This window comes from Coregonus lavaretus, assembly GCF_964263955.1.
Source record: "Coregonus lavaretus genome assembly, chromosome: 12".
In the NCBI taxonomy this organism is placed as follows: domain Eukaryota; kingdom Metazoa; phylum Chordata; class Actinopteri; order Salmoniformes; family Salmonidae; genus Coregonus; species Coregonus lavaretus.
The window spans coordinates 33,280,242-33,301,671 of record NC_139999.1 but is presented as its reverse complement, the minus strand read 5'-3'; the positions used below and the strand labels follow the sequence as shown (position 1 = coordinate 33,301,671).

Sequence of the window (21,430 nt, the reverse complement as noted above, 5' to 3'; positions counted from 1 at the left end):
AACCAAGGGGGGGGCGCCAACCCAGACAGGAAGATCACGTCAGTAACTCAACCCACTCAAGTGACGCACCCCTCCCAGGGACGGCATGAAAGAGCACCAGCAAGCCAGTGACTCAGCCCCTGCAACAGGGTTAGAGGCAGAGAACCCCAGTGGAGAGGGGAACCGGCCTGGCAGAGACAGCAAGGGCTGTTCGTTGCTCCAGCCTTTCCGTTCACCTTCACACTCCTGGGCCAGACTACACTCAATCATATGACCTACTGAAGAGATAAGTCTTCAGTAAAGACTTAAAGGTTGAGACTGAGTCTGCGTCTCTCACATGGGTAGGCAGACTGTTCCATAAAAATGGAGATCTATAGGAGAAAGCCCTGCCTCCCGCTGTTTGCTTAGAAATTCTAGGGACAATTAGGAGGCCTGCGTCTTGTGACCGTAGCGTACGTATTGGTATGTACGGCAGGACCAACTCGGAAAGATAGGTAGGAGCAAGCCCATGTAACGCTTTATAGGTTAACAGTAAAACCTTGAAATCAGCCCTTGCCTTAACAGGAAGCCAGTGTAGGGAAGCTAGCACTGGAGTAATATGATCAAATTTCTTGGTTCTAGTCAGGATTCTAGCAGCCGTATTTAGCACTAACTGAAGTTTATTTAGTGCTTTATCCGGGTAGCCGGAAAATAGAGCATTGCAGTAGTCTAACCTAGAAGTAACAAATGCATGGATTAATTTTTCTGCATCACTTTTGGACAGAAAATTTCTGATTTTTGCAATGTTACGTAGATGGAAAAAAGCTGTCCTTGAAACAGTCTTGATATGTTCGTCAAAAGAGAGATCAGGGTCAAGAGTAACGCCTAGGTCCTTCACAGTTTTATTTGAGACGACTTTACAACCATCAAGATGAATTGTCAGATTTAACAGAAGATCTCTTTGTTTCTTGGGACCTAGAACAAGCATCTCTGTTTTGTCCGAGTTTAAAAGTAAAAAGTTTAAAAAGTTTACATATGATCATCATCATATGTAAAGAGCACATGATTTGTATTGTCATTTCTCAAGTCAAGAGAGACGTTGAGCACACAGTACAGCAGTGATGTATGTACAGTAGTAGTAAGGCCACCACCCAAGCCCACCCATCAAAGGTGGTGTTTGAGTTACATGCTGGCGTGCCACACACAGGTAGGTCTGGGTGGAAAGTCCAACAACACTCTCCGAAAGTGTGGAGTTTGATTTCCAGCACTGGCCTGTCAGACACGTCGCAGCACCACTGATTGAACCGTCCCTCATTAAGAAAAAACTCTCTCTCACTAACGTACAGTATTATGCAGAGCCATGAGTGCCTGGAACGCCCTTCCATCTTATAGAGCGCAAGTGAACGGCAAACCTGGTTTCAAAAAACTAATAAAGCAACACCTCACGGCACAACGCCTTTTCCCAATGTGACCTACTTGTTGTGTGTATATACTGACATGTACACTACCGTTCAAAAGTTTGGGGTCACTTAGAAATGTCCTTGTTTTCGAAAGAAAAGCAATTTTTTGGTACATTAAAATAACTTCAAATTGATCATAAATACAGTGTAGACATTGTTAATGTTGTAAATGTCTATTGTAGCTGGAAATGGCTGATTTTTTATGGAATATCTACATAGGCGTACAGAGGCCCATTATCAGCAACCATCAGTCCTGTGTTCCAATGGCACGTTGTGTTTGCTAATCCAGGTTTATCATTTTAAAAGGCTAATTGATCATTAGAAAACCCTTCTGCAATTATGTTAGCACAGCTGAAAACTGTTGTGCTGATTAAAGAAGCAATAAAACTGGCCTTCTTGAGACTAGTTGAGTATATGGAGCATCAGCAATTGTGGGTTCGATTACAGGCTCAAAATGGCCAGAAACAAATAACTTTCTTCTGAAACTCGTCAGTCTATTCTTGTTCTGAGAAATGAAGGCTATTCCATGCGAGAAATTGGCAAGAAACTGAAGATCTTGTACAACGCTGTGCACTACTCCCTTCACAGAACAGCGCAAACTGGCTCTAGCCAGAATAGAAAGAGGAGTGGGAGGCCCCGGTGCACAACTGAGCAAGAGGACAAATACATTAGAGTGTCTAGTTTGAGAAACAGGCGTTTCACAGGTCCTCAACTTTCTAAGTGACCCCAAACTTTTGAACGGTAGTGTGTGTAACTGATAGATGCACACACACACACACACGTTAATGTTTTAAATGTATGTAAATTGTAAAGTATTTTGTCTGTAATGTCTTTTTCGTTATGTGTCGGACCCCAGTAAGACTAGCTGTTGCCATTGGCGTTGGCTAATGAGGATCCTAATTAATCAAAATCAAATCCCTACCTGTACGTACATATCTACCTCAATTATTTCTTACCCCTCCACATCGACTCGGTACTGGTATCCTGTGTATATAGCCAAGTTACCATTACTCATTGCGTATTTATTCCTCGTGTTATACATTTTCTGTTATTTCTCTATTTTTCTCTCTGCATTGTTGGGAAGGGCCCGTAAGTAAGCATTTCACTGTTAGTCTACACCTGTTGTTTACCAAGCATTTGACAAATAAAATTAGACTTTATTTGATGACACACACACACAGCTTATGTTTGCTGATAGTATTGCAGAACTGTGTTGACCCACTGTTTAAACTCTGATTGCTATAGAAAGTGCATGCTTCAACAAGAACTGCTGGGGGACTGATATATTGATTATTGAAGCAATTTAGATTTAGAGTGAAAGATCTTCAGGTCACAACACAGTACACCAGACAGCTTCCCACACTGTCATAAGTCCACACTACATGACAGGGCCAAGCAGAGAGAGAGAGGGAGAGAGAGAGATGGTGAGGGAGGGAGAGGAAAGGAGAGGGAGAGAGAGAGAGAGTAAACTTTTGAAGTAAACTGAACTCGGCAGGCTTTCTGAAGTCTGCTGCTTAAACAAATACAAAACATTGTGTCATCCAATGAACACCCTTTTGTCTCAATTTGGTGTTGTTGACAAATAAATTAAACGCTGTGAACACCACTAACTCTCAGCATGTCGCTGGTGTCTGTGCTTGTCTATGTCATCATCAATAGACGGGCAGTGCCCTCCTCAATAACCAATAGCAGACTCTCACCATGGTAACCAGTTCTGAATCTACACAGACATCATTACAAGAATGGGCACAGAACAAAGAAAATAAAATAACCCCCATAATACAGGGCATTGGATTAACAAAAGTAGTGCACTATAGGAGGAAGCGCCTCCGTGAGCCCTTGCTTCCCTATACCCTCTCAGTCACCTCCTCTCAGTCAAGCCATCTTAGTCTACACCTACATCTACAGCCCACACAGTCTTATCCGCACGCACAAACGCACGCACGCACACACACCAACCCGCTTCCCTTACAAAATTATTTGTGCAAAGACAAAGTCAATATCGCTACTGTGCTAACCTGAAAGCCCTATCAAGTTTAAAAGAGTAACGGCGGATCTAAAACAAATTGTGCTTGAAGAAACGTACTCACAGTGACAGAACAATTACAGGGGCTCATATATCAGCTGTTGGATGGAATCACAACGTGGTGGGGCACTGGGTGCAGCTCCCGCCTGAAAAATACCTGCAGCCACATCCTAGCTGTTTGTTGGTTCTTGATATCTGACACACAGCCTTACCTTTGGTTAGACTAGAGGTGTAGCCTGTAGAGCTGTACGGCTATCTCTGCAAACTCACTTAATCGAGCTGAAGTAATTCAAACAAACCTCTTAGTCAAACAAGCTGTTCAGGAAGAAACAGTTCAATGCTTTTGTCTTTCTTTCCTCTACTGGCCACCCAATGTCTAATTTAAACTTCTTTGATGTTTTCTTGCTATGAAACTAGCTTAAAAAAAACATTGTGTTGGTTGAACGTTTCAGTGGTTGTATGGAGAGAGGAGGGGCTTAGAGTACCTGCAATATCTGTCCCTCTGTCCTGGTCCAAGGACTCCTCTGTCACCGGTGTCTTGGCTGCTGTCTGTGTGATGAGCTCGGGCACAACGAAGCCAGTGTGGTGGAAGCCACTCTGGGAGGACAGCGGAGCCATGTAGTGGGTCAGGTCCCCTGTATTGATCTCAATGAATGGCCAGGCATGGAGTTGCCTCTGCTGTGGGGTGAGAGAGAGAGAGAGAGAATGTTTCATTCCCATTGACAAGAGACAGTGCATTCTATGAGATCTGCCCTCCACTCCTGAGCTTGTCTAAGGCTCAGCCGCTCTGTATCTAAAAAGCACTTATCTCAACAATGTAGGGTGAGTTACTCTGAAGAAGAACTAAGTCTTTCTCTAAAGACGGCTGCTGTAGACCAGAAAGACTTGTCAGTTTGACCATGTACCACATCACTAAGCACCGCATTTCTCCCATAACAATAAACTGAGCTGTGAACCATTAAGCCAATTTGGTCAGTGTTAAAGCATGACATAATTTCTCTCCTCTCCACTCTAGTCTGACTACACACAACAGTCTATAAAGAGACTCTTTCCAGGAGGAGGAGGAGGAGATAGCCCCCTGCTTGAGACCTTTACTTCACTCCCTGCTCATAACGTTTAACGCTACGCAGTTTGCTTATCCAGCACACCCTGATTAGAACAAGGCTGTGTGAGGGATGAGCAGACACAGACATGTGGACACGCACAGGCGCACGCACACATACACACACCAATTATGCTTCATTTAATGAGCCAGACTCTTTTGTCTGGGACAAAAACAGACAGACACTCCTGTAATTAAAAAAAAGTTTTTACACACTATGAGAAAACCTGGATACAGACATCGATATGCTGTGTAACCTCAATATGAGGATTGATACAGTGCCTTCAGAAAGTATTCATACCCCTTAACTTATTCCACATTTTGTTGTGTTACAGCCTGAATTCAAAATTGATTAAATATTTAAAAAAATTCACCCATCTACACACAATACCCTATAATGACAACGTGAAAACATGTTATTAGACATTTTAGCAAATGTATTGAAAATTGAATACACAAATATCTCATTTACATAAGTATTCACACCCCTGAGTCAATACATGTTAGAATCACCTTTGGCAACGATTACAGCTGAGTCTTTCTGGGTAAGTCTAAGAGCTTTGCACACCTGGATTGTACAATATTTGTCCATTATTCTTTTTAAAATTCTTCAAGTTCTTTGAAGTTGATTGCTGATCATTGCTAGACAGCCATTTTCAAGTCTTACCATAGATTTTCAAGCTGATTTAAGTCAAAACTGTAACTAGGCCACTCAGTAACATTCAATGTCGTCTTGGTAAGCAACTCCAGTGTATATTTGGCCTTGTATTTTAAGTTATTGTCCTTTTGAAAGGTGAATTTGTCTCCCAGTGTCTGTTGGAAAGCAGAAAACCAGGTTTTCCTCTAGGATTTAGCCTGTGCTTAGCTCTATTCCGTTTATTTTATCCTAAAAAACTCCCTAGTCCTTGCCGATGACAAGCATACCCATAACATGATACAACCACCACCATGCTTGAAAATATGAAGAGTGGTACTCAGTGATGTGTTGTGTTTGCCCCAAACAGAACACTTTGTATTCAGGACATAAAGTTAATTTCTTAGCCAATTTTTTTGCAGTTTTACTTAGTGTCTTATTGTAAACAGGATGCATGTTTTGGAATCATTTTTATTCTGTATAGGCTTCCTTCTTTTCACTTTGTCAATTAGGTTAGAATTGTGGAGTAACTACAATGTTCTTGATCCATCCTCAGTTTTCTCCTATCACTCTGTAACTGATTTAAAGTCACCATTGGCCTCATGGTGAAATCCCTGAGCGGTTTCCTTCCTCTCCGGCAACTGAGTTAGGAAGGACGCCTGTATCTTTGTGGTGACTGGGTGTATTGACTGGGTGTAACCCATCTACCAATATGTGCCCTTCATTGTGAGGCATTGGAAAACCTCCCTGGCCTTTGTGGTTGAATCTGTGTTTGAAATTCACTGCTCGACTGAGGGACCTTACAGATAATTGTATGTGTGGGGTACAGTGATTCAAAAATCATGTTTAACACTATTATTGCACACAGAGTGAGTCCATGCAACTTATTGTGACTTATTAAGCAAATTTTTACTCTTGAACTTATTTAGGCTTGCCATAACAAAGGGGTTGAATACTTATTCACTGAAGACATTTCAGCTTTTCATTTGTTATTAGTTTGTAAAAATTGAAAAACCTAATTCCACTTTGTTGTTATGGGGTATTGTGTGTAGGCCAGTGACACAGGCTGTAACAAAACAAAATGTGGAAAAAGTAAAGGGGTGTGAATACTTTCTGAAGGCACTGTATATACAGATATTCCACAAGTGCTGTGATCCATTTAGCAGCATATATTGACCTTTGATTGAGGATAAGTCTCAGCAAATGGAATTATCTTTAGAGCAGGGACACATTACTCCTTAGAGGGACAACCTTTAGAGAACTTTAGAAGAACTTCCACTAAAAAGAAAAGCAGCATGTTAGACTTCTCAAGGCAACCTGTTTTGTTGTGCTTGAATTCCTCAAACCCAATGATCACCATGTTTCTGCAGCTTTAAAATGAGAGTCGTAAGCTTCTCACATTCCCACTACTGATACACCACTCAACTATACCATTATGTTAAGAGCCCATTCCAATGATAAGTTGTGTGTTTTGCAGATGGGCAGAAGGCATCAGATAAGCAGAGAAGATCAGAGAGGAGCGACATGATGAAGCCCTCCCAGTATGCTTACATAATACTCCACTAAAATGTATGTGTCTGGTGAATGAATATGAATTTCTGAGAGATACAGTGGGGAAAAAAAGTATTTAGTCAGCCACCAATTGTGCAAGTTCTCCCACTTAAAAAGATGAGAGAGGCCTGTAATTGTCATCATAGGTACACGTCAACTATGACAGACAAAATGAGGAAAAAAAATCCAGAAAATCACATTGTAGGATTTTTAATGAATTTATTTGCAAATTATGGTGGAAAATAAGTATTTGGTCAATAACAAAAGTTTCTCAATACTTTGTTATATACCCTTTGTTGGCAATGACACAGGTCAAACGTTTTCTGTATGTCTTCACAAGGTTTTCACACAATTGCTGGTATTTTGGCCCATTCCTCCATGCAGATCTCCTCTAGAGCAGTGATGTTTTGGGGCTGTCGCTGGGCAACACGGACTTTCAACTCCCTCCAAAGATTTTCTATGGGGTTGAGATCTGGAGACTGGCTAGGCCACTCCAGGACCTTGAAATGCTTCTTACGAAGCCACTCCTTCGTTGCCCGGGCGGTGTGTTTGGGATCATTGTCATGCTGAAAGACCCAGCCACGTTTCATCTTCAATGCCCTTGCTGATGGAAGGAGGTTTTCACTCAAAATCTCACGATACATGGCCCCATTCATTCTTTCCTTTACACGGATCAGTCGTCCTGGTCCCTTTGCAGAAAAACAGCCCCAAAGCATGAAGTTTCCACCCCCATGCTTCACAGCATTGGACTGGGCTGAGCGGGAGTTGCCCTCCCGTAGGGGTGGGAGGGCCAAGAGGCAAGAGGTGGCAGAACGACGGGTACGGGTGTAGGGTTTGAGCATAGTTCCTCTTGCTGCTCCGTAGGCAAGCACCAAGGTCTTGTAGTGGATGCAGGCTTCCACTGGAAGCTAGTGCAGTGTGCGGAGGAGCGGGGTGACATGGGAGAACTTGGGAAGGTAGAAAACCAGCCGGGCTGCAGCGTTCTGGATAAGTTGCAGGGGTTTGATGGCACAAGCGGGGAGCCTAGCCAACAGCGAGTCGCAGTAATTCTGGCGGGAGATGACAAGTGCCTAGATTAGGACCTGCACCGCTTCCTGTGTGAGGTAGGGTCGTACTCTACGGATGTTGTAGAGCATGAACCTGCAGGAGCGAGTCACTGCTTTGATGTTGGCAGAGAACGACAGGGTGTTGTCAAGAGTCACGCCAAGGTTCTGTGCACTCTGGGAGGGCGACACTGTGGAGTTATCAACCGTGATGGAGAGGTCTTTGAGTGGGCAGGCCTTCCCCGGGAGGAAGAGCAGCTCTGTCTTGTCGAGGTTGATCTTGAGGGGGTGGACCGACATCCAAGCTGATATATCTGCCAAGCACGCAGAGATGCAAGTTGCCACCTGGGTGTTAGAAGGTGGGAAAGAGAAAAGTAGTTGAGTGTCATCCACATAGCAATGATAGGAGAGACCATGTGAGGATATGACGGCATCGAGTGACTTGGTGTATAGAGAGAAGAGGAGAGAGCCTAGAATCAGCAGTGAGAGTACGTGGTGCAGACACAGATCCTCTCCACGTCACCTGGTAGGAGCGGCCTGCCAGGTAGGATGCAATCCAAGAGGATGCAAAACCTTAGACGCCCAGCCCTGAGAGGGTGAAGAGGAGGATCTAATGGTTCACGGAGTCGAAGGCAGAGGATAAATCTAGGAGGATGAGAACAGAGGAGAGAGTCAGCTTTGGCAGTACGGAGAGCCTCCGTGACACAAAGAAAATAAGTATTGTTTGAGTGACCAGTCTTGAAGCCTGACTGGTTAGGGACAAGAAGATTGTTCTGAGAGAGTTTATCAGAGACAGCATGCTGAAGTGTTTTGTAAAGAAAATAATGGATATAGGTCTATAGCTTTTGAGGTCAGATGAGTTGCGTGTTGGTTTCTTGAGGAGAGGAGCGACTCGGGCCATTTTGAAGTCAGAGGGGACGCAGCCAGTGGTCAGGGATGAGTTGATGAGGGAAGTGAGGAATGCGAGAAGGTCTCCAGAGATGGTCTGGAGAAGGGAGGAGGGGATGGGGTCGAGCGAGAAGTCATAGGATGCAGAAAGGACAGACGATTTTTACGCGCTACACGCTTCAGCACTCGGCGGTCCCGTTCTGTGAGCTTGTGTGGCCTACCACTTCGCGGCGGAGCCGTTGTTGCTCCTTTCCACTTCACAATAACAGCACTTACAGTTGACCGGGGCAGCTCTAGCAGGGCAGAAATTTGACGAACTGACTTATTGGAAAGGTGGCATCCTATGACGGTGCCACGTTAAAAGTCACTGAGCTCTTCAGTAAGGCCATTCTACTACCAATGTTAGTCTATGGAGATTGCATGGCTGTTTGTCGATTTTATACACCTGTCAGCAACGGGTGTGGCTGAAATAGCCAAATCCACTCATTTAAAGGGGTGTCCACATACTTTTGTATATATAGTGTAGATGGTCCTAGCCAGCAAAAAGACAGTACTAGACAACAGATATATATTTTTTAATTCTTATCACTCCTGGAGATATCAGGAGTCCTATAGCTATTTAATGAAGCACACCCTTTCAACGTATCTGACCAGGGCTAGCAAGATAGTGAGTCTTTTTTTTTATATATATATTTTTTTATTTAACCTTTATTTAACCAGGTAAGCCAGTTGAGAACAAGTTCTCATTTACAACTGCGACCTGGCCAAGATAAAGCAAAGCAGTGCGATAAAAACAACAAAACAGAGTTACATATGGGGAAAACAAAACATAAAGCCAAAAATACCACAGAAAATATATATACAGTGTTTGCAAATGTAGCAAGTTATGGAGGTAAGGCAATAAATAGGTCATAGTGCAAAATAATTACAATTAGTATTAACACTGGAATGATAGATGTGCAAGAGATTATGTGCAAATAGAGATACTGGGGTGCAAAAGAGCAAAATAAATAACAATATAGGGATGAGGTAGTTGGGTGGGCTAATTTCAGATGGGCTGTGTACAGGTGCAGTGATCGGTAAGGTGCTCTGACAACTGATGCTTAAAGTTAGTGAGGGAGATAAGTCTCCAGCTTCAGAGATTTTTGCAATTCGTTCCAGTCATTGGCAGCAGAGAACTGGAAGGAATGGCGGCCAAAGGAGGTGTTGGCTTTGGGAATGACCAGTGAGATATACCTGCTGGAGCGCAGACTACGGGTGGGTGCTGCTATGGTGACCAATGAGCTAAGATAAGGCGGGGATTTGCCTAGCAGTGATTTATAGATGGCCTGGAGCCAGTGGGTTTGACGACGAACATGTAGTGAGGACCAGCCAACAAGAGCGTACAGGTCACAGTGGTGGGTAGCGTATGGGGCTTTGGAGACAAAACGGATGGCACTGTGATAGACTACATCCAATTTGCTGAGTAGAGTGTTGGAGGCTATTTTGTAAATGACATCGCCGAAGTCAAGGATCGGTAGGATAGTCAGTTTTACGAGGGCATGTTTGGCAGCATGAGTGAAGGAGGCTTTGTTGCGAAATAGGAAGCCGATTCTAGATTTAACTTTGGATTGGAGATTCTTTATGTGAGTCTGGAAGGAGAGTTTACAGTCTAACCAGACACCTAGGTATTTGTAGTTGTCCACAAACTCTAAGTCAGACCCGTCAAGAGTGGTGATTCTAGTCGGGTGGGCGGGTGCCAGCAGCGTTCGATTGAAAAGCATCCATTTAGTTTTACTAGTGTTTAAGAGCAGTTGGAGGCTACTGAAGGAGTGTTGTATGGCATTGAAGCTCATTTGGAGGTTTGTTAACACAGTGTCCAATGAAGGGCCAGATGTATACAAAATGGTGTCGTCTGCGTAGAGGTGGATCTGAGAGTCACCAGCAGCAAGAGCGACATCATTGATATACACGGAGAAAAGTGTCGGCCCAAGAATTTAACCCTGTGGCACCCCCATAGAGACTGCCATAGGTCCAGACAACAGGCCCTCCGATTTGACACACTGAACTCTATCTGAGAAGTAGTTGGTGAACCATGCGAGGCAGTCATTTGAGAAACCAAGGCTATTTAGTCTTCCAATAAGAATGCGGTGGTTGACAGAGTCGAAAGCCTTGGCCAGGTCGATGAAGACGGCTGCACAGTACTGTCTATTATCAATCGCGGTTATAATATCGTTTAGGACCTTGAGCGTGGCTGAAGTGCACCCATGACCAGCTCGGAAACCGGATTGCATAGCGGAGAAGGTACGGTGGTATTCGAAATGGTCGGTGATCTGTTTGTTAACTTGGCTTTCAAATACTTTCGAAAGGCAGGGCAGGATGGATATAGGTCTGTAGCAGTTTGGATCTAGAGTGTCACCCCCTTTGAAGAGGGGGATGACCACGGCACCTTTCCAATCTCTGGGGATCTCAGACGTTATGAAAGAGAGGTTGAACAGACTAGTAATAGGGGTTGCGACAATTTCGGCGGCTAGTTTTAGAAAGAAAGGGTCCAGATTGTCTAGCCCAGCTGATTTGTAGGGGTCCAGATTTTGCAGCTCTTTCAAAACGTCAGCTGTCTGAATTTGTGTGAAAGAGAAGCGGGGGGGGCATGGGCAAGTTTCAGCGGAGGGTGCAGAGTTGGTGGCCGGGGTAGTGGTAGCCAGATGGAAAGCATGGCCAGCTGTAGCAAAATGCTTGTTGAAATTCTCGATTATTGTAGATTTATTGGTGGTGATAGTGTTTCCTAGCCTCAGTGCAGTGGGCAACTGGGAGGAAGTGCTCTTATTCTCCATGGACTTTACAGTGTCCCAAAACTTTTTGGAGTTAGTGCTACAGGATGCAAATTTCTGTTTGAAAAAGTTTGCCTTTGCTTTCCTGACTGCTTGTGTATATTGGTTCCTAACTTCCCTGAAAAGTTGCATATCGCGGGGGCTATTTGATGCTAATGCAGTACGCCACAGGATGTTTTTGTGCTGGTCAAGGGCAGTCAAGTCTGAGGAGAACCAGGGGCTATATCGGTTCTTAGTTCTGTATTTTTTGAATGGGGCATGTTTATTTAAGATTGAGAGGAAATTACTTTTAAGGAACAACCAGGCATCCTCTACTGACGGAATGAGATCTATATCCATCCAGGATACCTGGGCCAGGTCAATTAGGAAGGCCTGCTCGCTAAAGTGTTTTAGGGAGCGTTTGACAGTGATGAGGGGTGGTCGTTTGACCGCGGACCCGTTACGGACGCAGGCAATAAGGCAGTGATCGCTGAGATCCTGGTTGAAGACAGCTGAGGTGTATTTAGAGGGTATGTTAGTCAGGATGATATCTATGAGGGTACCCATGTTTACGGATTTAGGGTTGTACCTGGTAGGTTCGTTGATAATTTGCGTGAGGTTGAGGGCATCTAGTTTGGATTGTAGGATGGCCGGGGTATTAAGCATATCCCAATTTAGGTCACCAAGCAGTACGAACTCTGAGGATAAATGGGGGGCAATCAATTCACATATGGTGTCCAGGGCACATCTGGGGGCTGAGGGGGGTCTGTAGCAAGCGGCAACAGTGAGAGACTTATTTCTGGAAAGGTGGATTTTTAGAAGTAGAAGCTCAAACTGTTTGGGCACAGACCTGGATAGTATGATAGAGCTCTGCAGGCTATCTCTACAGTAGATTGCAACTCCACCCCCTTTGGCAGTTCTATCTAGACAGAAAATGTTATAGTTGGGGATGGAAATTTCAGAATTTTTGGTGGCCTTCCTGAGCCAGGATTCAGACACTGCTAGAACATCAGGATTGGCGGAGTGTGCTAACGCAGTGAATAACTCAAACTTAGGAAGTAGACTTCTGATGTTTACGTGCAAGAAACCAAGACTTTTGCGATTACAGAAGTCAGCAAATGATAGCGCCTGGGGAGTAGGAGTGATACTGAGGGCTGCAGGGCCTGGGTTAGCCTCTACATCACCAGAGGAACAGAGGAGGACTAGAATAAGGATACGGCTAAAGGCTTTAAGAACTGGTCTTCTAGTGCGTTGGGTACATAGAATAAAGGGGGCAGATTTCCGGGTGTTGTAGAAAAGATTCAGGGCATTATGTACAGACAAGGATATGGAAGGATATGAGTAAAGTGGGGGTAAACCTAAGCGTTGGGTAACAATGAAAGAGATAGTATCACTAGAGGCACCAATTGAGTCGGTCTCTGCGTGTATGGGGGGTGGGACAAAGGAGCTATCTAAGGCAGGTTTAGCTGGGCTGGGGGATCTACAGTGAAATAGTACAATTAGAAATAACCGAAACAACAATAAGCTAACCATGTTTGGGCTGAGGCTAAACATAAACAGGATGTAGTACCGTAAAAAGGAACAGTCCAGCAGACATCAGCTTTATAGCTGAGTTATCATAAGGTCCGGTGAACAGCAATAGGATAGTTCGGAGGCTGCTAAAGCACTAGCAGGTAAGAGGCCACGGCTAGCGTGTGCTAGCGGGCCGGGGCTAGCAGATGGAATCTTCGTGGTCGACGTCGTCGTAACCACATCAGACGATTTCGTCGGCAGACCAGTCGTGTAGGATCGGCGGGGCTCCGTGTCAACACTAGGTGGTCCCGTCCGGTTGACAGAGAGGTAGATAGCCGGGAGATGGGCCTAGCTCAGGATGATTAGCCAGACCACAGCGTCCATTTAGTTGAAGCTAGCTGGTAGCGATGAATCCGGAGTTAAAGGTCCAGTGATTCAGTGATTCCGGCAGAAAAACTGATATGTTCTGGGTCGATAACGCGCTGTGCAGACTGGCCGAATATCCGGTGATTAATATCCAGTGATTAAATTTATCCCGCAGAAAAAAAATCAAATGTTCTGGGTGAAATACCGCTAACTGTGGCTAATAGCAAGTAGCTAGTTAGCTGGCTAGCTAGTTTTAACTGGAGATTCTAGATAAAAGGTAAGTCAATAATAGAATCCGTTCCACATTGAGTGAGGCGGGTTGCAGGAAAGTATATTTTGTAGAAGGATGAAAAGTCTGATAGGGAAATATGTACGAAAAATACAAAAAAACAGGGTATTTACAGGCTATTTACAGACACACAACAAAAACAGAACTGCACTACTTCGCCATCTTGGATCGTCTTTGCATCACAGTCTTGGAATACTATAAGTTGCATGTGTCTAAGAAAACTGTTATGCAAGTAAGAATATCTGAACCCTTGCAATCAGAGTTCCAGTACTGCTTAATTGAGTTAGTCTTAGCGTGGGGATGAACAATTAGAACACAAAACATATGCTATGTGTAGTGTAATAACATTTACCATTACATCAAAGAATAATTCAAGGAATATTAGTATGAAATATGAGGACTACTGTTCGTATCCATTTAAAAGTAATCCGGTTTAGTACAGTTATGCAATAAGAATACAATTACCAAAGGGTACAAACCAGAAGTCTTCATTGAAAAAATATACAAAATTATCAAAGTCTATAAGCATAAAAAATGCACCACTATGACATACAAAGTGTACATCAGGAGATTGGTTAACAATGTCTCCATGAACCATGGAATACTTAGTCCTCTTAGCTTCTCAGGATTAGGGCTCAACACCTCCATCCTGAACTAACTTTTCTGATGGAAACAAAAGGAAGGACATCACCACTGGATACTAATCTAATTAGCACATACCTACATTTCAATGTAACCACAGGACACATGCATTTTCTCATCTGATGACCAGACAGCCCAACAGACAACTTCGCCCCGGTTTCTCTAAAACGGGAATTCCATAACACATAATACAATAAGACCTATCAAAACATGCAGTTCTCTATGAGCTCTTGAAACAATCCAAACATGACAATAAAAACTCATACTATTACATTCACAACGTCAGGTCCAGTTTTAATCACGTTTAGCCTTGAGGGCGACAGAAACCGAATGGAGTCTCCTGTACTTTGTGGGAATGTCCCACCCAGGGCTGGAGGTACAAGCTCATGATGTTCTCCGCTCTTTGAAATTGTAAAGCATGGTTATTTCTCTAGATAATACCATGAATCGTGATTGCCCACACACTGTGCTCCCACGCCAGCTAGTTCCGACGCAGACTGTATCACAGAGTCCAAGAAGGTCATCCTCTCTCTATGTCACCACTCTCCTTGGGTGGAGGCAAGTGGCTGTGTGATGAAAGAGGGGAGTTTATAAATATTCTAGCACATTTACCCTGAAGACAACATTAGGCTTTCATAATTGTGCTGCTAAGCTTTTAATTCATGCCCAAGACATTCCAGAAAAGTGACAGCTCTACTATATGTACAGTACAGCCACAGAGTCACACAGAGGACATATTATAGGACACAGAATGGGTTGTGGGGGCACCATGTTTCAGTGTTGTATGTGCTGGGTTTATTGTGCTCTGTGGAGGAGGTAGAGGTATAGAGGCAGTGGGTTGTGGAGGTGTGCAACCCCCTATCCACTTTAGGAGATGAGGGGGGAGGAGAGGGCAGGTGATCAGTTTTTCATTGGGCACGGTCGGCGGTGTGAACAAGGCTGATTGATTGGTTTTAATTAGGGCTGTCAAAGTTAACGAGTTAATAACGCGTTAATGTTAACATTTTTTTTGCTGTTAATTTTTTTGATGTCATTAGCGCATTTTCTTAGTTTGACCCTCTGAACCATCCATAGTTCAGATTTAAGCCCTGGCAGACGATGCGCTAGTTTGACAACCACTTTACTAGCTAGCTACTTGTACGAGTGAAAGATGAAGAATGCTAGTAAGGGGCTTTTAACTGGCAAATTCAATTTCAAATCACTCCCAGATGGCTCTCTGGAGAAAACCAAAGTAATTTGCATCTACTGCAAGGCTGAGTTTGTTTATCACCGAAGTACATTGAGTCTTCATTATCATTTACAAGCAAAACATAATGTTGACGCCAGCAATACAAGTAACGTTACTAGTAGCAAAGGAGGACATCTTCGGCAGGCTAAGCTAGAAGAGTGTGTGCGTGGGAGGTCGACGAGCAGCAAGCTAACACAAGCAATAGCCAAGTGGATAGCTACAGTGTGCAGGCCAGTCCACATTGTGGAGGACGAAGGCTTGAGGGATATCATTCTGATAGCATCGAATGACTCAACGCATGAGTTACCCGAGAGCCACCGTCGTTACAAGAATACACAAGCTGTATGAAAGCGAGAGGGCTACAAAAGTGGAGGAGTTGAAACATGCAACGGCTGTTGCTCTCACGGGAGACCACTGGACTTCGGTCAGCAACCACAACTACCTTGGGGTTACTGCGCACCACATCGATGAAAACTGGAAACTGCATTCACACGCTCTGGCCGTAATGAAGACAGAAGAGAGGCACTATGCTGAAACGTGCGCTGGGCATTTCATGGATCTAGCAAAGCAGTAGAACATTGAAAACAAAGTTACCACAGTTTGCACAGACTGTGCACGGAACATGATTGCAGCTGCAAGACATCGGCCTTTAGAACACCTGTCCTGCACCGCGCACAGTCTCCATCACAGTGTCCCTACAGAACATTGGGTTCGACAATGCCCTAGCCAAATGGCGAAAAATTGTTGGGCATTTCAAACACAGCCCACCAAACGCTGCAGAGCTAGGACAACGGCAAGTTGCAAATGGGCAAAAGAAGGAGTCACTCGCACAAGATGTCACAACAAGATGGAATTCCACTCTGGAAATGGTAAAGCGTGTCCACAGAAACCAATAACCACTGAGAGATGCTCTGGCCCAACAGAAAACTAACATCACCATGCCCACAGCTGAACTGGAGAACATGCAGAAGCTGGAGGCACTACTGGAGCCCTGCAAGTAATATTATTTATCTCAATATTAGTGTTATAACAAGATTGTGTATGTGTGAGAGAGAGAGAGTGTGTATAACAAGTCTCTCATGATTGACTGAAGTGATTTTGAATTATCTTTCACTGCAGGTACTTGACTGAACTTCTGGGAGGAGAGAAGTACATTTCCTGCTCAGTTGTGTTGGCTGATTTGTGTCATCTCCTTCGGGTGATGGAGAGCTCCGATGATGACCCTGCCTACATGGTAAGATTCAAGTTAACATTCACAACAGACCTGGAGAAATGCAAGGAAAACGCCAACCTCACATGACTGAAGATCGCCACAGCACTCGACCCAAGGTTTAAGGACCTGAAGTGCCTTCCCAGACCTGAGAGGGGTGAGGTGTGGGCTTTGGTCAGCAACTTGCTGAAGGAAGAGAGGCCTGCACAGCAACATGATAAAGCAACAGTCAGAGCCACGAAAGACGAAAGCTGCCCTTTTGTTGAGTTCTTCTGGGTCTGACTCTGATGAAGAGGAGGAGTCAATTGAGAAATGTGTGGAGCCTTACAAAGCAGAGCCCAGCATCAACATGGAGGACTGTCCACTCCAGTGGTGATCACAGTATGCAGGGGCACACACCAGGCTGGCCTGCATTGCCCGAAGGTACCTGGCAACACCTGCCACATCAGTACCTTGTGAGAGGTTGTTTTCACTCTCTGGCAATGGAGACTCCTCAGAGGAGGAAAGGGAGGACCATCCTCCTCAGTGAATTTCATACAAATTACAATTTTAAAACATTTAAAAAGTTATCATTTTTAGATAAAACTATACTAAATATAATCACGTCACCAAATAATTGATTAAAACACACTATTTTGCAAAGAAGGTCTACAGTAGCCTCAACAGCACTCTGTAGGGTAGCACTATGGTGTAGCCGGAGGACAGCTAGCTTTCATCCTCCTCTGAGTAAATTGACTTCAATACAAAACCTAGGAGGCTCATAGTTCTCACCCCCTTCCATAGACCTACACAGTAATTATGACAACTTCCGGAGGACGTCCTCCAACCTATCAGAGCTCTTGCAGCATGAACTGACATGTTGTCCACCCAATCAAAAGGATCAGATAATTAATCTAGTACTGAAAGCATAAGCTACAGCTAGCTAGCACTGCAGTGCATAAAATGTGGTGAGTAGTTGACTCAGAGAGAAAGAAAATAGTTGAACAGTTTGAACAAATTAATTTATTCCTAAATGAAGGAGAAGCAAGAGAGAAACAGAGAGAGAGATTGTCATTTTCTTTTCACTTTCAGTTTCACTTACTTAGCTAGCAAATGCAGCTAGCTAGTTTAGCCTACTGAAACACCCTGCTCAAACAGAGGGATGCTATGTTAGCTAGCTGGCTATGACTATCCAACACAACACTGGAACTCTTCCAAGTCAAGGTAAGCTTTTGGTTTTACTAATTTATTGCCACCAGGGCCCGCCGGTGTAACTGCTTACTGACTGTACACTGTAACGTTACTGCATGACTGTAGCGGGTTTACTAAAGCGTTAGTTCTATTAGCTATGCTGCCTATGACGTTACTTTAGCTAATATAGTGACAACGATATAGGCTGTGTGTAGCGTTTTGGCTTGGAAAGGTTTTTTCGCCTGGTCACATACAGCTGATGTCTTGTGCATTAAAGTCCACAAGCGAAGGGAAGAGGTGAAAGGAGGAGAGCGGATAACGTAAATGCGAGAAAGAATACAACGTGGCTGCTATGAAACTGTGAACTTGTTTATGCGTGATCAGGGGTGTATTCATTCCGCCGATTCTGTTGAAAAATGTTTCTTAAACAGAGGCAAACGGAACAAAACGGGGATAAACATACCTGAATTTGTCCAATAGAAACTCTCGCTTGCAACTGTTGGACTAATGAATACACTCTATATCAGCTAGATGCAGGCAGGAGTGTGCAAGGCGGTATTGAATGTCACTGTCTGTCCATGTGTCATTGTCTGTCACATCAAATGTGTCTCTCGACCTGTGTGCACCTACGTTGTAAACTTTCATTCATAGACTAGGTTGTAGCTGTCACGCCCTGACTCAGAGGACGCTTATATGTTGAGTCAGGGTGTGTATATTCCTTGTTGTGATTTTCTATGTTGTATTTTCTATGTTTAGATCTAGTATGTCTAGATCTATGTTGGCCGGTGTGGTTCCCAATCAGAGGCAGCTGTCGCTCGTTGTCTCTGATTGGGGACCATACTTAGGCAGCCTATTGGCACTAGTGGGTTGTGGGATCTTGTTCCGTGAAAGGTATGTTGTTTGTGTCTACCTTGGACTTCACGTTTCGTTTAGTTTGTTGTTTTGTCGTTGTGTTTATTCGGTTCAAATAAACATGTATGCATATCACGCTGCGCCTTGGTCTGACCCGTTCATCAACGAACGTGACAGAAGATCCCACCAGACCTGGACCAAGCAGTGTGCCGAGGAGGAGCAGAGAGGATGGACTTGGCAGGAGATGAGAGAGGATCTGGCAAGAAAGATGGAGGCCCTGATCAGGGTGGAGAGGCAACCCCAAGAAAATGTTGTGGTCAGCTGTTCCACTCCGGAGCCAGAGCAGTCCGCTCCGCCGGTGCCTGATCCAGCTCCGGTCAGCTGCGCCACTCCGGAGCCAGAGCAGTCCGCTCCACCGGGGTTCAGTCCTGCTCCGGTCAGCGGCTCCACTCCGGAGCCAGAGCAGTCCGCTCCACCGGTGCCCAGTCCAGCTCCGGTCAGCGGCTCCAGTCCAGACCATGACGTCAGCCCCTCTCCAGGTTCGGGGTCTCCCACACCAGGGTCCAGACAGGGCCTGGCGTATCGTGGGAGGAAGGAGAGGGGAAGTAGCGCGCCGAGGTCCAGACCAGACCAGGGGCGCAACAGGGAGGCGAAGAATGAGAGGTCGTCACACCCTGAGCCGGATCCGCCTCCGAGGCGGAATGCCCACCCGGCCCCTACCCTGTTATGTTTATGGTGTGCAGTCGGAGTCCGCACCTTTGGGGGGGGGGGGGGGGGGGGGTACTGTCACGCCCTGACTCTGGGGACTCTTATTTGTTGAGTCAGGGTGTGTATTTTCTATGTGGTCTAGATCTATGTTGGCCGGTGTGGTTCCCAATCAGAGGCAGCTGTCGCTCGTTGTCTCTGATTGGGGACCATACTTAGGCAGCCTTTTGGCACTAGTGGGTTGTGGGATCTTGTTCCGTGTGAGGTTTGTTGTGTGTACCTTAGGACGTCACGTATCGTTGGTTTATTGTTTTGTCGTTGTGTTTATTCGTTAAATAAACATGTTTGCATTTCACGCTGCGCCTTGGTCCGTCCCGTTTATGAACGATCGTGACAGTAGCAAGCAACCTTATGATGGGGATAGGGAAAATGTGTGTCATGTAGTAGCCTAAACCTATCGCTGTTACATTTAACTAGGTGAATGGAATATGAATGACAGTCATCCAATATGCTGTAATAGAAATAGGCCATGCTCATAAAAAAAAAATGTCCTCCCTCATCTGAAACGGCACTGACCGCCACTGCTCTCTGGGCATATCGTACAGAGGAAGAGAGCAGCTTTATCATCTGAAAATGTCAACAGGCTTGTTTGTCTTTGCAACTGGCTCAGTGAAAAGAAATAGGAGGACGACTGAAGTGTATGGTCACAGGTTTATGTTCTGTGGAATTGATGATATTGTTGGACAAGTTTATGCTTTTTATCCATAGAGCCAGATGTTTTTTCTTATAGCCAACCCTCCAATCAGTAATTGGGAGAACAATCATTTGGAATGGCTGAAGCTTTAACTGTTTGTTTGTTTGTGTTTGTGTTTGTGTTTGTGTGTGCGTGTGTGTGGACATGTTTAACTATACTTGTCCAGGTCTTTTGTATTGCTTAACTTGTTTATGGTGAACATGCCATTAAAAACATTCTGATACAGAATAATTTTTGTTTCAGACCCTACATGCCTATGACTCAATACACTGCTTTTTTTAAATGAAAAAATATTTATTTAGCACCAAATTTGAGCAAATAGAAAATTTGCAAACTACAGAATTGAATGCGATTAATCGCGATTAATTATTTTAATCGTTTAAATCTAATCTTGTTTAAAATAGGCATGATATGAATCGACTGCTACATATGAAGCCAGTCCCCAGGACTACTGTCATATGCAAATGAGCCACAGCCACATCTCCTTGAACCCTCCCAGATAATAGGAGCAGGAGGAAGGAGACAAAGACAATAAGCCGCACAACGACCGCCGTCTCTGAGGGAAAGAGTGTCAGCAGAGTGAAGAAGAGACAGGACGGGCGGTGACAGACAGAAAATGATAGAGAGAGAGTTATAGATAGAGAAAGATATAGAGAGAGATAGCAAGAGAGACAGAGACAGAGCGAGAGCGCAAAAGAGGGAAAATGTGTCAAAAGCAACTAAACTGCAAATAAATTACCGCTAGCTACGTACATGTGTCGGAGCCAGTAAAACAGGTGCTCATTCCTGAGTGTCTGATCTCTCCACTGCCTTTGCACAGATCTGTAAAGTTTTATAGCCTGGGGATGGTGAGGACACGAGGAGAAACCAGGGCCATTTCTCATTAAATTCCAGAGACGCTCCTGTAGTATATAAGCGATAGATACTGTACTGAGACTGATTTGACAGATGAGGCACATACATATTAGATAATAATAAATACTAGCTGCAATAGTTGTCTGTGATATAATAACAATCAAGAAGATCTCTCTCCCCAGGACGGCGTCAGTGTGCAGCTCAACAGCTCATTGAAACACCAGAGAAGCCAGTCACTTGGGGAATACAGTTAAGTGAATTATGTTGATTACAATCTGATGTCATAATAATTTCAGACTCTACAAGTGATTATTTCCTGTGAATATAACCAGTAGGGAAGAATTTGCCACTATTGCAGGAAGTAATGGTTGCAGGAAGTAATGGTTCTCTCAGTTT

At 44.4% G+C, this 21,430-nt stretch overlaps 1 protein-coding gene across 1 annotated transcript in view; it reads right to left on the bottom strand.

Annotated features, from left to right (window-relative positions):
* LOC311139017 (testis-expressed protein 264-like) overlaps positions 1–21,430 on the bottom strand; it is a 125,959-nt gene that overhangs the window by 7,902 nt on the left and 96,627 nt on the right. Inside the window, exon 3 of the mRNA XM_084173845.1 lies at positions 3,930–4,122. Coding sequence (XP_084029971.1) covers positions 3,930–4,122 — 193 coding nt within the window. The remainder of the gene's footprint in view (positions 1–3,929; positions 4,123–21,430) is intronic.